General features: G+C 38.5%; 1 protein-coding gene across 1 annotated transcript in view; it reads left to right on the top strand.

Annotated features, from left to right (window-relative positions):
* The window catches only part of LOC120789770 (cadherin-18), a 57,766-nt gene that overhangs the window by 22,843 nt on the left and 21,940 nt on the right, over positions 1 to 12,983 (top strand). Inside the window, exons 4-6 of the mRNA XM_040126748.1 lie at positions 5,424 to 5,591; positions 6,894 to 7,081; positions 7,875 to 8,128. Coding sequence (XP_039982682.1) covers positions 5,424 to 5,591; positions 6,894 to 7,081; positions 7,875 to 8,128 — 610 coding nt within the window. The remainder of the gene's footprint in view (positions 1 to 5,423; positions 5,592 to 6,893; positions 7,082 to 7,874; positions 8,129 to 12,983) is intronic.

Genomic DNA, 12,983 nt, shown 5'->3' with positions numbered 1-12,983 from the left:
ATATAACCATTCTGGTGATGTGGAAAGCTAAGTTACATCCTAACTGTGTGGGGGATATTCACCGCAATGGACTGACTTGATCACATGGTTTTCAAATCTCAAAACTGCAAGCCAGCAGATTTAATAGGAGCTTTCTGTATCTCAGCAAAAGTACATCTTAGAAGGTGGCTGCATTTATCCTTTTATAGTCGTGCCGTTACTCATGTCTTTCCCCGCACTCCAGTGCATCTGTCACTTACCCGCAGAGACATCAAGGGTGTTCCTCTTGAGTGTCATAGTCGAATGCCCCCCCCAAAACCCCACCTCACAACTGTGCTCGCACACGCAAGTAGAGGCAAAGACACACCACACTGCAGAACCCCTAAGTCCCTTTTGCATCCTAAATAGGCTAATTTCTCTGCTGATCTGGGATTTGGGAGTGTTCGAGTTTATTGAAGGAGCTGACACAGATCAAGACGTTTTTTGCGGTTCACGGATTAAGTCTTACTGCTGGTTAGATCAAGGGAAAAGCGGCCACTTTGTCAATCAGTTGTGATTAGCCTTGAGCAGTCCAACCAATTATTCTCAATCAGATACATGATCTAATATATAAAAAGAAGAATCTTTGTAAAGTAAAAACAAGACATGTACTACTATGATTTCGGTGATTATTATAACTCCTTCTGTTGATGTTATCTACCTTTTCTCCAGAAATGCTGTAAGAGTGCAGACACGCAGGGATAACATCTTATTGGATGGGCCAAAAACCAAGATTCCTGAAGCTGGAGATTGAAGAGCGCTTTAGTAATCTTCTATAATCCTTTTTGTTCACCCAGGAGATTGTCCTCCTTTAGAAGTTTCCAGCCAGACAAAGAGCTGGATAGTGTGATGGTATCAACTCTAATAGACTGGGGAGGTTGAGGAAAAGGCTAACCACCTCACTGTGTCAAATGGGCCCAGGTTCAGGGAAGTCAGCTCTTTCTCAATTATTTTCTAAATTAACTGAGAAGCTCCATAGAGATTTAGCAGAGACTATCTGAGGCATTGCGGCTCAGAAATGGTCAGGAAAGGGAGTTCAGGGGTGCGATCTTCATGTCAAAGTACTGACATACCTTTCAGGTACTTGCAAATCCCAAAGAACACCGCTGTGGACTTTTCTGTATTGTTAAAGAATTTCATTTAAGAATGAATGCAGGTCAGTGATTGTACGTTTGTAATGCAGCTGCACTGCATCAGCGTTGAATGTGTTGCCACACATTCTTGGGTGGTCACAAATTTCTCTTCCTACTGAGTGTTTTCTTCAGAAACAGCAGGGCAGCAGTTTGTTTGATGGCAAATGATTTACAGTGGTGGACACCCGTGGAATTCCAGAGGCCAAAAAAGAAAATTTCATACTTTTACTGCGTGATCATTGTTTCTACATCCAACGCTTAGAAATATTGCTCAGAAGCAATGTGCCTTCATGAGTAAAGGGGTAATAAGAGACTTGAAAGGTCAGATCGTCCGTCGTAGTGTTGTTTTATTGGAAAGTGTGGCCACTTGCCAAGGTTTGTGTGTCTCCAGGATCCCCGGTTAAGTAATGCTAAGACTCCAGTTCATAACAAAGGACATCCACTGGAGTTTGCAGACCCAACATCATTACAGGAAAGTGGCTGCAAGCACTTTGATGAGTTTTGAAACCAAGAAAGGCCGCTATGCAGCTCTATGAGAGCAAAAGACAGACATTCTTCCAGGCTTCCCCTAGGTCTTATAATATTTTTTCTATTTGCAATTAGTTGGCTTTGTAAGGAAAAATAATGTTTTTTTTAAATATTATTATTTATAGGTAATATTTCGAGTTTTCAAAATATAAAGCAGTGGTAACATAACTGCATGAGAAGAGTGGCCAACTAATTATCAAAGTTGTGTTTGTATTTAAATTCACTACTTAAACCTCCTGTATATCATCCATTGTTAAGAACTGCTTTTATTGTTTGATTTTTCCTGCGGCAAAAGCACAGATATTCCAGTGTATGTATACAGTGGACACATACTAACATCTTGGCAGCTTTCAAATCACAGATAATCCCACTATTCCCAAAACGCTGGCGTTTATTATTTATTTTTCTGTCTCGTCAACTCGGTCAGAGTTCAAACAGAATGCAGTCTATCACTGTCTGCTTAGCATTTTAAAGGTAGAATATACCAACGAATAATTCACCACCACCTCAAAGGTCAGTCGACTCCCATTTAATTGAGGTAATTATTCAACTAGAACAAGAGTTACAATATACAACCACTATTACTTTTAAATGAAGAACTAATTATAACGTTGAACGAATAAATTAATAAATGAGATAAATGGAATGAACAAAATGCAAATACAGTTGTAACTAAATATTTTCAAATAGTGCATGGGGGAACCTACCTGGTGGTGAAAGTAAATTTATTTGCTTCTAATACCCCTTGGAATAAAAGCGCTGCAAAGCATTATTATTTGTCTAAATTGCTGCCCCACTTAACGGTTGTTCTTTTGCAAGCAGAACTAATACACACAAAATGACACCATGGAAGTAGTAGACACTCTCAGAGTTGGCACATAAAACAGACTGAACAAACGCTATATAGTGAAAAGTACCGTACAAATAAGTGGCTAAATTTACTTTTAATTTACCTCACAACATCCAAGTGTTTCTGTGTAGCCTTGAAGTGGAATTTGAGGACACACAGTGTATCGTGACATTTTATTTTTTTTTATGACCAACTCTCTTATCCAGTCCACTGGTTCTGTCCTTTTTATGACAAGAAGTATAGAAGCATCAGCCACTGGAGAAATATGAATAGGAGGAATCAATAGGTTAGAGTATATTCATACTACTGTGGATGCAGCAGTAGTAACTATATTCACAGCTCATCATGGAAACTTCATCTCCTTGTCAAGTTTATATCTTTAAATGTTACACATTGCAGAGATTGCAGAATCATCTGACACTAGCTTAACGCTTGAATGAAATTTTTAGCAGAAAACTGATTCCTTGTATAACATCTTCTGCTCATATAAGTCTTTTATTTCGTTTGGCTATGATAATTAAATATTACTATACCATTCTGGTCTATCATGCTATTTAGATTATATTTTGTCTTTTTGTTGTTTCACTGCTGATGGGTCCTGGATCATTGGAGGTCTATGGGACCTCAGCCACAGCTCAGTGTCACAGATGATGTGTAACCTAAGATCCCCTGGTTCTTAATAGTGTTGGCTGCCTTGCTCCTTGGCCCACTTTTAATGATTATTCTGCCTGAGGCGAGTGGATTAGTTTCTGTCTATAGAGTCGTGAGGAAAGAAAGAGGGAAATTACCTATTGTATAACACAGCCATAGCTGCCTCTTTGGTGAAATTAGGGAATCATAAAACTGCATTAATTCGCTCCAAATTTAAGTTTTGTTAAATTCATGCTGTTAAGGTTTGAATAGGAAATGGAGTACAAACAGAAAAACTGGTACAAATGATAATTTACTTGGTCAGTTGTCTGAAACAATGTTTAATGATGTACTTCAGATGCATTTTAAGAAATGTAGACATACCATGCATTTTTAATACTTTGTCCAATACAGTTTCTATGCAAAAATGTTTGCTTTGAATTAAGCTGCCACATGCAATTTTAAAGACCATGAACATAACAGCAAGAAAAAACCAGAATGTGGGTGTATTAGGTCTTTAGTCATGTTCCTATGAATCACACAGGAACTGTTGAACACAATTACAGAAAATAATGTAGTGTTCTTTTATTCGTATTTCAGGTGAAACAGTCTTTTTATGTTGATAATGTGCGTATTAATAGTCAGCTTGATGTGTCCAAGGATTTTCATGTCTACAGGAAAAAATTTTTGTTTTGTTTTGTCCACCTAGGAGCAGCAAAAGCAAGCTGTAAAACTTCGTAGGAAACCGTTGCCTCTTCATATGTCCAGCAAATACAGAGCAACATTAGCATTCATTTTGAGTCGTGTTGTTTGGCTCCTGGCAAATTTAAGTCTCATAGTTACTTTCCTTTTAGCTCCGTTTTTGGTCTCATCCAACTTCTGGGGAAAATATAAGACACAGTACACATATGAACATCAGCCATGTTTGTGAAAAAGGCTAATTGCAGTTAATTGCATTAATCTTGTCTGCCAGAGTAGAATGAAAATAAGCAGTGCGAGTGGAGTAAGAGTGCACAAACATAGCACAGAACAATTTTGGTGTATCTTCTTTATTTTTGTTTTGTTTTTTTACAAACAAGGAGTATAACGTGATTTGTTTATATATCATTTAATTCATGCAAAATATGTGATTAGTGCTTTTTTTTTTGTCAACATAAACCACCTCAGAAAATAATACATTTTCACCTTGCGTATGTGATGCCTTGATTCATGCTCGAAAGCCATCTTATCAAACGTCACTTGCTGTGATTTCCACTTACAACAGGAGGCAACAACACCAAAGTCCATTTCACATCATGATCAACACCATGCCATTCCCCCCTGGGTCTCACTGCTCCCGTTCAACCACTGAGTATTATTGCAGGGTTCACAAGTTCACAAGAACATAAGTTCAATGGTTGCCAGAGGGTGTTGGCTCTGGGGAAAAGTGAGATTTACAATGAACAGGGATGTAACTGGTGGAACATATTAAATCAGGCACCATGTGGTGATTTGGTTTTAGGAGGTAAGATGGGGAATTGACGCTCTAGCACAGATATAGACACACACACACAGACAAAACTAATTTAGACTAACAGACATGTTAAGACTGCACACAAACACACACAGGGTAAAATATGTGGGAGCCATGCACCTATTATATTCAGTAAATCACCAACCACCCAGAAACACAGGAAGCAAATACCGTGCCTGTCTTTTTTAGCTTGTTTTGTGTCACAATTTACCCGTGTACAGTTTCTCTGTAGTGGGCAGAGGTGCAGTCATATATCACTGAGTTAGCATAGTGAAAGTTCATGGCAGTGTTTGCTGTGTTATTGTAGTAATAAATGTGATTGAGTGGGTGCCTTAGAAAGTTGCATTCTGCCCCGATCCAAGGTTGCGTAGTCGTTTTAAATAGGATGAAAAGTGAGGAAAGGCTAACCTTGACAATGAGAGACCAGGTGATTCAAAATGAAAGACGCACAGTTTTATGGTGTTAATCTTTAAAGGAAGGTCTGATACTGTGCTGTATGAGTAGTCCTTAACTGAAAGAGATTTTTGTGGAAAAAATATCAGGACAATGGCAGTAACAGTTTGACAACATTAACAGTGTTATTTTCACTCTCTCAACAACACTCTTTCCGTGTCTGAATCTAGAAATTTTTTCTTTTGTCCAATAACTTTTATTCTTTTTTATGCTGATGTGAAAAAAAATCTGGTTCCATGGGAGACCTTATCAATACCTACTTAAGTTGAAATGGTTTTGTTTTCCTCCGACTATGCAGGAATCATCAGGACTGCCTTAGCTAACATGGACCGGGAAGCCAGAGAACATTACACAGTTGTAATCCAAGCCAAAGACATGGCAGGCCAGGTCGGAGGCCTCTCTGGCTCCACCACCATCAACATCACTCTGACAGATGTCAACGACAACCCGCCCAAGTTTCCCCAAAGTATGTATAGCACACAACCAGAAGATGACATTCCAAAAAACAAAATACGTGCTATTCAGTCACATCACAAATGCTCTTGCAACCATTTCAGGTGGCATCATGGAAGTTTACTGTCAGCCAGAACAATCATTAATATAACATGGGACATTAGACTAATCTAAAAGTAGGTAGTTGTTTGTGTTGGAATAAGGTGCTTTCATTTAGAAACTGGAGAACACTATATTGACTTTGACCGAAGCCTCTACTTGTGAGTTCTTCACCATGAGGAAATGTTGCTTTTTGGCTTCTTTGCTAGTTAACTAGCCAGAAGGCTAATTTCACAAAATAATCAATGGTAATGTTAATGTCTTACTGCCATTAAATGGCAAAGCTGTGACTGGTAATGTAATCAGCTGTTCCCAGCCATTTTTGGCCTTGAGCAGAAGACCTCCTTTACTGCTGCCTGAGGCAGTTACATTACCTGAAAAGCATTCATAAGAAGACTTCTGTACTGCATTTTCATTGTGGGAGTGGAAAGATAGCAAGAGAAGTAACTTTGAGAAAAGTGCTATGTACTCTGTGGCGCAAAAATCCTAATATGTTTGCACATGAGTGTATCCTCTGACTTTGCTGCTTGAATGAAAATAGAAAACATCAGTATGTCAGTATTTACAGAGACAAAATTCATTACAATTTCTTCATGCAAGCATTGATTGACCATATATCAGTCTTAGAAGGTTTAGGGTGCAAATGACGGATTATTTAGGCTTCCCCTCATAGAACTATTCAACGTTCCTCACTATGATGTATTATGCTTCATTATTGTGTGACTCAGTAGTCTAATATTGCAGTTAAACTTTCCATAATTAGCTAAATTAGACAAGCATTCATCCAATCCCTCTGTTTTGCAGTCTGAATTTTCTCCATTTTAATGATAAATTTAAGACATGATGAAGTTGTGATTCTTTGCCTTTGAAAGTGCCTCATCAAACACCAATCCCCCTTGGCTCTGAGTTTTTTTTCATTTTGTGTTGCAGTGAAAAACTATTTCAAAACCATCAACATTTTCTGAATAATCATCTGCCTCAGAGTTTGATCTGCTCCACTGCAGCGCTATCAACCTCGGTTTAGCATTTAATGTCAACTGAAGCACTGCAGAGGATTCTTAATGACATTCCCTCAGGAACACAGGGTGTCAGAATCAAATTGCTCAACTACACTCTGTTAGAATGACATTCAGACAACGATGTGGGGCAGATCAGTCTGTGTTTAAAACACTTTTTTGCTGTCTCTAAATGGGTACGCATCAATGTTCATCCACAGAAAACTACCAGCTGTACGTCCCTGAATCAGCTCAAGTAGGTAAACCGGTAGGGAAGATCAAAGCCAATGATGAGGACCTTGGCATCAATGCAGAAATCAAGTACAGCATCATTAACTCAGAGGGGGCCAACATGTTTTCCATATCCACGGACAGGGACACGAGAGAGGGAATCATCAGCCTCAAAAAGGTAAGCGAATACCCTTGTCAACGCAGAAAAGGGATCTTTGAGAACTTTTTTTCGAAAAAAACGCAGGGAAATGGACGTACATTATGTATCGGCCTTTTGCTCTTTGGAGACAGACTGACAGGCCAAATGTGGATTTTTGACCTCCAGTGGTCCTGTAGAACAACGTTTGAATGACGCGGATTTGGATATGTTAACTATTTGATATTGTTTGCATCGCATTTTCTATGTGGTCATACTCATGCACACACAGATATGCCATCTGCAGAGGGTTTTGCAGTTAATGGAAGTAATGCGCTGAAAATGCAGCAGTGCTTCAATAAAAGAGGAGTAGATGAAGAAGAATGCCAGCTGATATGCAAGTTCCAAATTATTCAAAATAAAGACTTTGTTAAGGTATTTGCAGTATGAAATTGATACAAATTGTAGGTCTAGGACTCTTACGCTGTCTTCAAACTCCACTTAATTCTACTGCAGCTAATACAGCTAAAAAAAGCATGCACTAGATTTCCTGTCAACACACATGTAATTAAACTGAGAACAGTTCTCTCAGACTAGTAATTTATTCTTTAATTTCATCTAATTAAGTTTGGTAAATATTGCACTATTTTAGCTTTATTTTTGCAATAGTAGTTAAGATAAAGGGGGGGAAAGGCCTTACAAGAACACAACAGGGAAAAAAAGCAAAAATGTAAGTGAATTCACTTTTTCTCACTTGCACAATTCAAATAAAGTGTAACTACTCTGTACTATGACCTTTCTAATCATATGTCCCTGTGGTGCCTTTTCCCATCAGCCTCTGAACTTTGAGAGAAAGAAGACCTACACTCTCCACATTGAAGGGGTGAATACACACGTGGATCCTCGTTTTTCCTATCTTGGGTCATTCAAAGATTCTGCCACCCTTAAAATAACAGTTGGGGATGTGGACGAAGCCCCCGTCTTTTCTATGGATTATTACATCATGGACGTATATGAGAACGCACCGAGTGGCACAGAAGTGGGCGCTGTAACGGCTCGGGATCCTGACAGCAGGAACAGCCCGGTCAGGTGAGACACAGTCACTGCTGGATGTACATATACAATCAGAAGTGAAACGATTACAGATATTGAGAAGCAGAGCTGCTCTGAACGCATACTGTCTGACTGGTTGTGCTTCACTCAATGTTGTCGAACACTTTTTTCTTGTTAAGAAATATCAGAGCAAAAGCAAAGGGTAAGAGAGGAGATGGCTAATATCATGAGGCTTATTTTAAGACTCAACACTCTTTCAGATGTGACCGGAAGCCAATGTAACTTTGTCACTTTGTCAACTAATTGGTTGCCAAAAGCTTTATTTTATTTATTTATTTTAAACATAGCAGTCTTTGCAAGATGGATTTTAAAACGAAATCTAAAACGCCTGGTTACAATATCCTTTTGATTGTCTTAGTTGGTAAAGCATATGTTTGCCATGCACGAAGATTTACCAGTCACATCTATTTTGCTGCAAAAAATGGGGACGCTTTGGCTTTTTTGCCCGTTGAGGTTTAAGTCAACTAATACGATTATTTCTGCCTCCAAGAAATGTTTGTCTTACAAAAACTCCAATTTGCATATAATATCTCTGCCTCACGTAATAGTACCATTTTATAGATAATCATTTGAAGCTATGAAATAATAATATGAAATAATGCATTTTGAACATATGCTGTAGGCTATGTTTTGTGTCTATAAGCACTATAAGATAATTAGAAATACTTTGTCTGTCAAATTAAGGATGTTTCAGGTGGCTATGAACTCCTCTTGGGTCATACCAAAATAAAGCATAATGTTAAATAGATTGAAAGATGTACTGCGATGTGTTTAATAGCCTTGTTTGTTACTGATGCTATACATGCCCCAAACGTTTCATATCCCCTCAGAAAATCAGCAATATGCATAATGAATTTTTTGGCATCGTCGGGTAGAGTTTTATTTTGTCTGCAAGTCTGTGAAGTAACTTGAGGCAATACAATTGCTTAGCACATTTGTATTCACTCTAAATGTGTGCTTGTGTACTGCTGAAAAAAAAAAAAAAAGATTCATATTAGCCTTAGGCAGTGGACTAATCTTAGTTTTTTTGCTCTGCACAGGTACCTCGTTTCATGACATTACGCTCAAGCAACTACTGTATGCACGGCTTGTATTAATTTGAATTCCCTCTGTAGCCTCAGTATAAATGATGGAGTAGCTGTAAACACGAAACTCCTCGTGAGATGAAGGATTGCTGATATAACAATGAGAACCAATCTTCTGTTGCTGTTGTTATAAGATCATAGTTTAAAGCCCAGCCATAGGCTGCAGGCCGGGGGTTTTCTGAACAGCAGTAAGCACAGAGACTTATGACCATACTACTGTCTTCTATGTTTTGGAGAGGTGAGCTGCGCAGCTCCTGAAGAATAATTTACAATTGGAAATGGCAGGAGCACATGGGGTAAAGATGATTCTTTGATTCATGTCAGAATCTGAAGTTTTTTTGTGAAAGATTTGTAGTAAACGCGACGGTAATCTACATATGAAAGAGTTTCCTTGCTCTCCTTGTGGGATACCTTCTCTTCGTCCACCCCTACAGTGCATCATGCCCAATGTTCACCGCGTAAAGAAGAAAGGCAGAAGGAAGTACTTCAGTGACATCCACTTGAACCCAGGAAAAAAAGCTAAACAAACGTGCCACTGCTCCCCGTGTTGGTGTCAGAATGCAGAATGCAGCGTGGATCAATATTTGGCTCTCTTTGATCATCTGCCCATGCATGCACTGAAAGAAACGCGTTATTGAAGTGACATTTCAAATGCTGGTGTGAAATGGACATCTAAACAGCCAAACGAGGTCTTGATGGCCGATTACCTCTGGTTGCTCTTATACATTATCATAATCACTAGGAACAGTTGTGCCAACTTCCCGGCCTGGTTACTATTAAGCACAGTGTAGATTCAAATCAGTCCCATCGCTGGCTTGTATTAACTGACTATTTCTTTATTCATTTCTTGATTTATTTTTACTAGTTTTAACATATTTGAATAACCGACTAACAATCTTTTTCTAAAGGCAAACTGGCCATCTAAATGAGTTAAACTTTACACTTAAAGAAGTTTAACTTTAAGTCAAATATCCATGGTCCCGAGAGGGTAATGTAAATCCGGATGACTTCTCCTCTAACAGGAAACATCTGATACTAAAGACTGAATCAACACTATTCTCGACTATATTATCAGCTGTAGTCTGCCTAGCATGCTAACGCACTAACTTTAGCATGTTAACAATTATCTGCAAAATATTAGCACTCAGCTTAAAGAACAGATGAGCAAAGTGCAGCTGAAGCCGACAAAGTACTATACATTAAGGCTTGAACACGCTTCTCCAGGCTGCACATAAGCGATTGTCAGATCTGTCTTCTATACTTGCACGAAGGTGAAAGTATTTTTGAAATCGTTTCGGTCTTACACCCACCACCTGACAGAAGGTTAGATCATCCACTCAGCTTGTTTGATTCGCTGGGCTGCACGATGTGTTCTTGAGATTTTTCTAAGGGTGTGATCTATGTTTAGCCATAACACCCTCTTTATGAGACTTAAGTGTATGTTTACATAACTATAATTCCACCCTTTCACTAATGAGAGTCAAGAGCCAAATCTGAAAATGTCAGCCCAGATTTCAGCCCGACAAGCCGAGTCTGATATGTCTTAAAACCGTCACTTTACAGAAGATAAACCCTCAGAAATGGGATAACAACATGGAAATATCTCTAATCATCCTCAGGCTGTCTTTTGAATTTTGCCATGCTAGTGTTAAGGATTTAAGGACAGTAAAGTTGCCTTTTTGTTTTGTTATCCATCAAAAAATGTTGTTTTTGTGTTCTGTAGTGCAAATTACCACTTCACTGGGCTGCTAGCAATACTATAGACTTTTAAATTTGTTGATGTTCGTTGCACTCCAAGCATTTTGCATCGAAATAAAAAACACTTTCACATTTACTGTATTATATTTTGAATTTCCAAGAATGCCGGGAAGCAGCGGTTCCTGTTGATTGATTCAGGGGGGGTCTGATAACGAAGCCTGATGTTTACCGAAGAAAAGAATATATTTTCTTCTATCAAGTTGTTCTGGAAAATCATTAAATCATTACATAGTGTAACATTGTATACTTTGGCTAGTTATCAGCAGGAATATGAAAATAAAACCACCAAACAACAAAGTGGATGTGATGTATCACCAGAAGCAGTAATTTACTGTATTGAAGTGTTTTTCATTGGAGCCATAAAATGACATAAACTGTCATAAAATGACATTTCTTTTGAAACAAAGTGAATGCTCAGCCCGATAGTTACAGCTGAAAAGCCTTCATGCTCTTATGAGCCTGAGCATTTAATAAATCATGACAACATTACTACTGAGGGCGCTGCATAAACTTGTAAGCAATCCATGCCTAAAAAAATTACTTCATTATTTCAAATATATGCAATCCTGGCATTAATACCCCCTACGCAATTTCCATCTGTCATGTCAATTGAAAATTGTCAGAAGCCTATATTGCTCGGGAGAACGAATGCTGGATTAAAGGTGTAAATAGGTCATTAAGAGATAAATTAGGGAATACATATTCAATGCTCATTTTGTGCTCGAACTCATGAGAGAAGCAACTGAGCCCATTTCTGCTTTGTATTCCACAGACTGCTTTGCTTCTAGTTTGATAACAGCTTTGCTAGAAAGCCATTACAACAGAGTAAACATTGCCAGCAGAACATCGCCTTTTGTCATTATTAAATATTGAGAATAATTGCTCTTGACTTAGAAATGTGTATTTTCAGAACATCCTGTCAAGACTTAAAGTCCACTTAAAAGCAGTTGGGATTATTCTATTCATGAGCTTTAGAGGTGGGCGAAGACTTTGATAATCATGGAAGCATAAGAACGTCCCCCTTTTGCTTGTACAGCTTCTTCACTTTATTCATTGTACTGCATGGTTTTGTTTGAGTGAGTCTCTGATCATTAATGTGAGTTTTTGTTTTCTGGTTTGGTACATTTTCTTACCAAGTACTACATGAGCCAAAGTAAATAAATACACGTTTTCTAATGCCTCAGTAGAACTGGTGAACTAAAGCCGGGGCCAAATAGACGTTAAGTCCCTGCATAGTGTCCTTAGGAATTTAACTAAGCACTGTTTGTCTTAAAGAGGCACTGTACCGGTAATAAGCAGTAAAACTCTCATTGTACTACTTGTATAATATCTTTTTGTGGCTCAAAAGGGAGATTTGTTTTGAAAAAACATAACTTTGATGATATCAGTTGTCTCCGGTTGGGCTTGGAAACTGCTAACTACTAACGGGAAAGCCATCGTGACAATCTTTGGGCATTGAATTTGAAAGACTTTGGTTGCAAAAGCGGGAAATGCAGAACCTAGTATCTTTGGTCTTGACCCAAAGGGACCAAAAGTGACGATATCTCAGTCTGTGTTGCATTCTGTGCATTGTTTTTTGTCTCTGTTGTGAGTGCCCAAATGTAGTAGAGGTAGAATACCAACTCGCTGAAATGGCCACTTATGTCCGTTTCAGTTGTGTACATTTCACATTCTGCATTTGAGGTATTTCCCAGACACCCTTATCAGTATAAAACAGGAAGTGGCTCCATACTGATACTGAAGGGCACTTCTACAGTAATACGGCTCCTGGCGGATATATTGTGGTTTGGCTGCACTCGCTGCTAATTAGTCCCAGCGGCCGAATGCATCCCTGCAACTAAAAGACACCTCAAGGTCAACATTACTCTTTGCATTTTTAACGATTTAACCGCAAAGATTAAACATTTCTAAAATGTTAACAGAGCCTGGAAAAGTTATTTTTCCTGTGTGATGTCATCTCAATGTAAAGTCTATAGTGTCTATATAGT

The sequence above is a fragment of the Xiphias gladius genome, chromosome 5 (genome assembly GCF_016859285.1).
Source record: "Xiphias gladius isolate SHS-SW01 ecotype Sanya breed wild chromosome 5, ASM1685928v1, whole genome shotgun sequence".
Taxonomy (NCBI): domain Eukaryota; kingdom Metazoa; phylum Chordata; class Actinopteri; order Istiophoriformes; family Xiphiidae; genus Xiphias; species Xiphias gladius.
The sequence above is the reverse complement of the archived record's forward strand: the minus strand, read 5'-3'. Positions and strand labels throughout refer to the sequence as shown.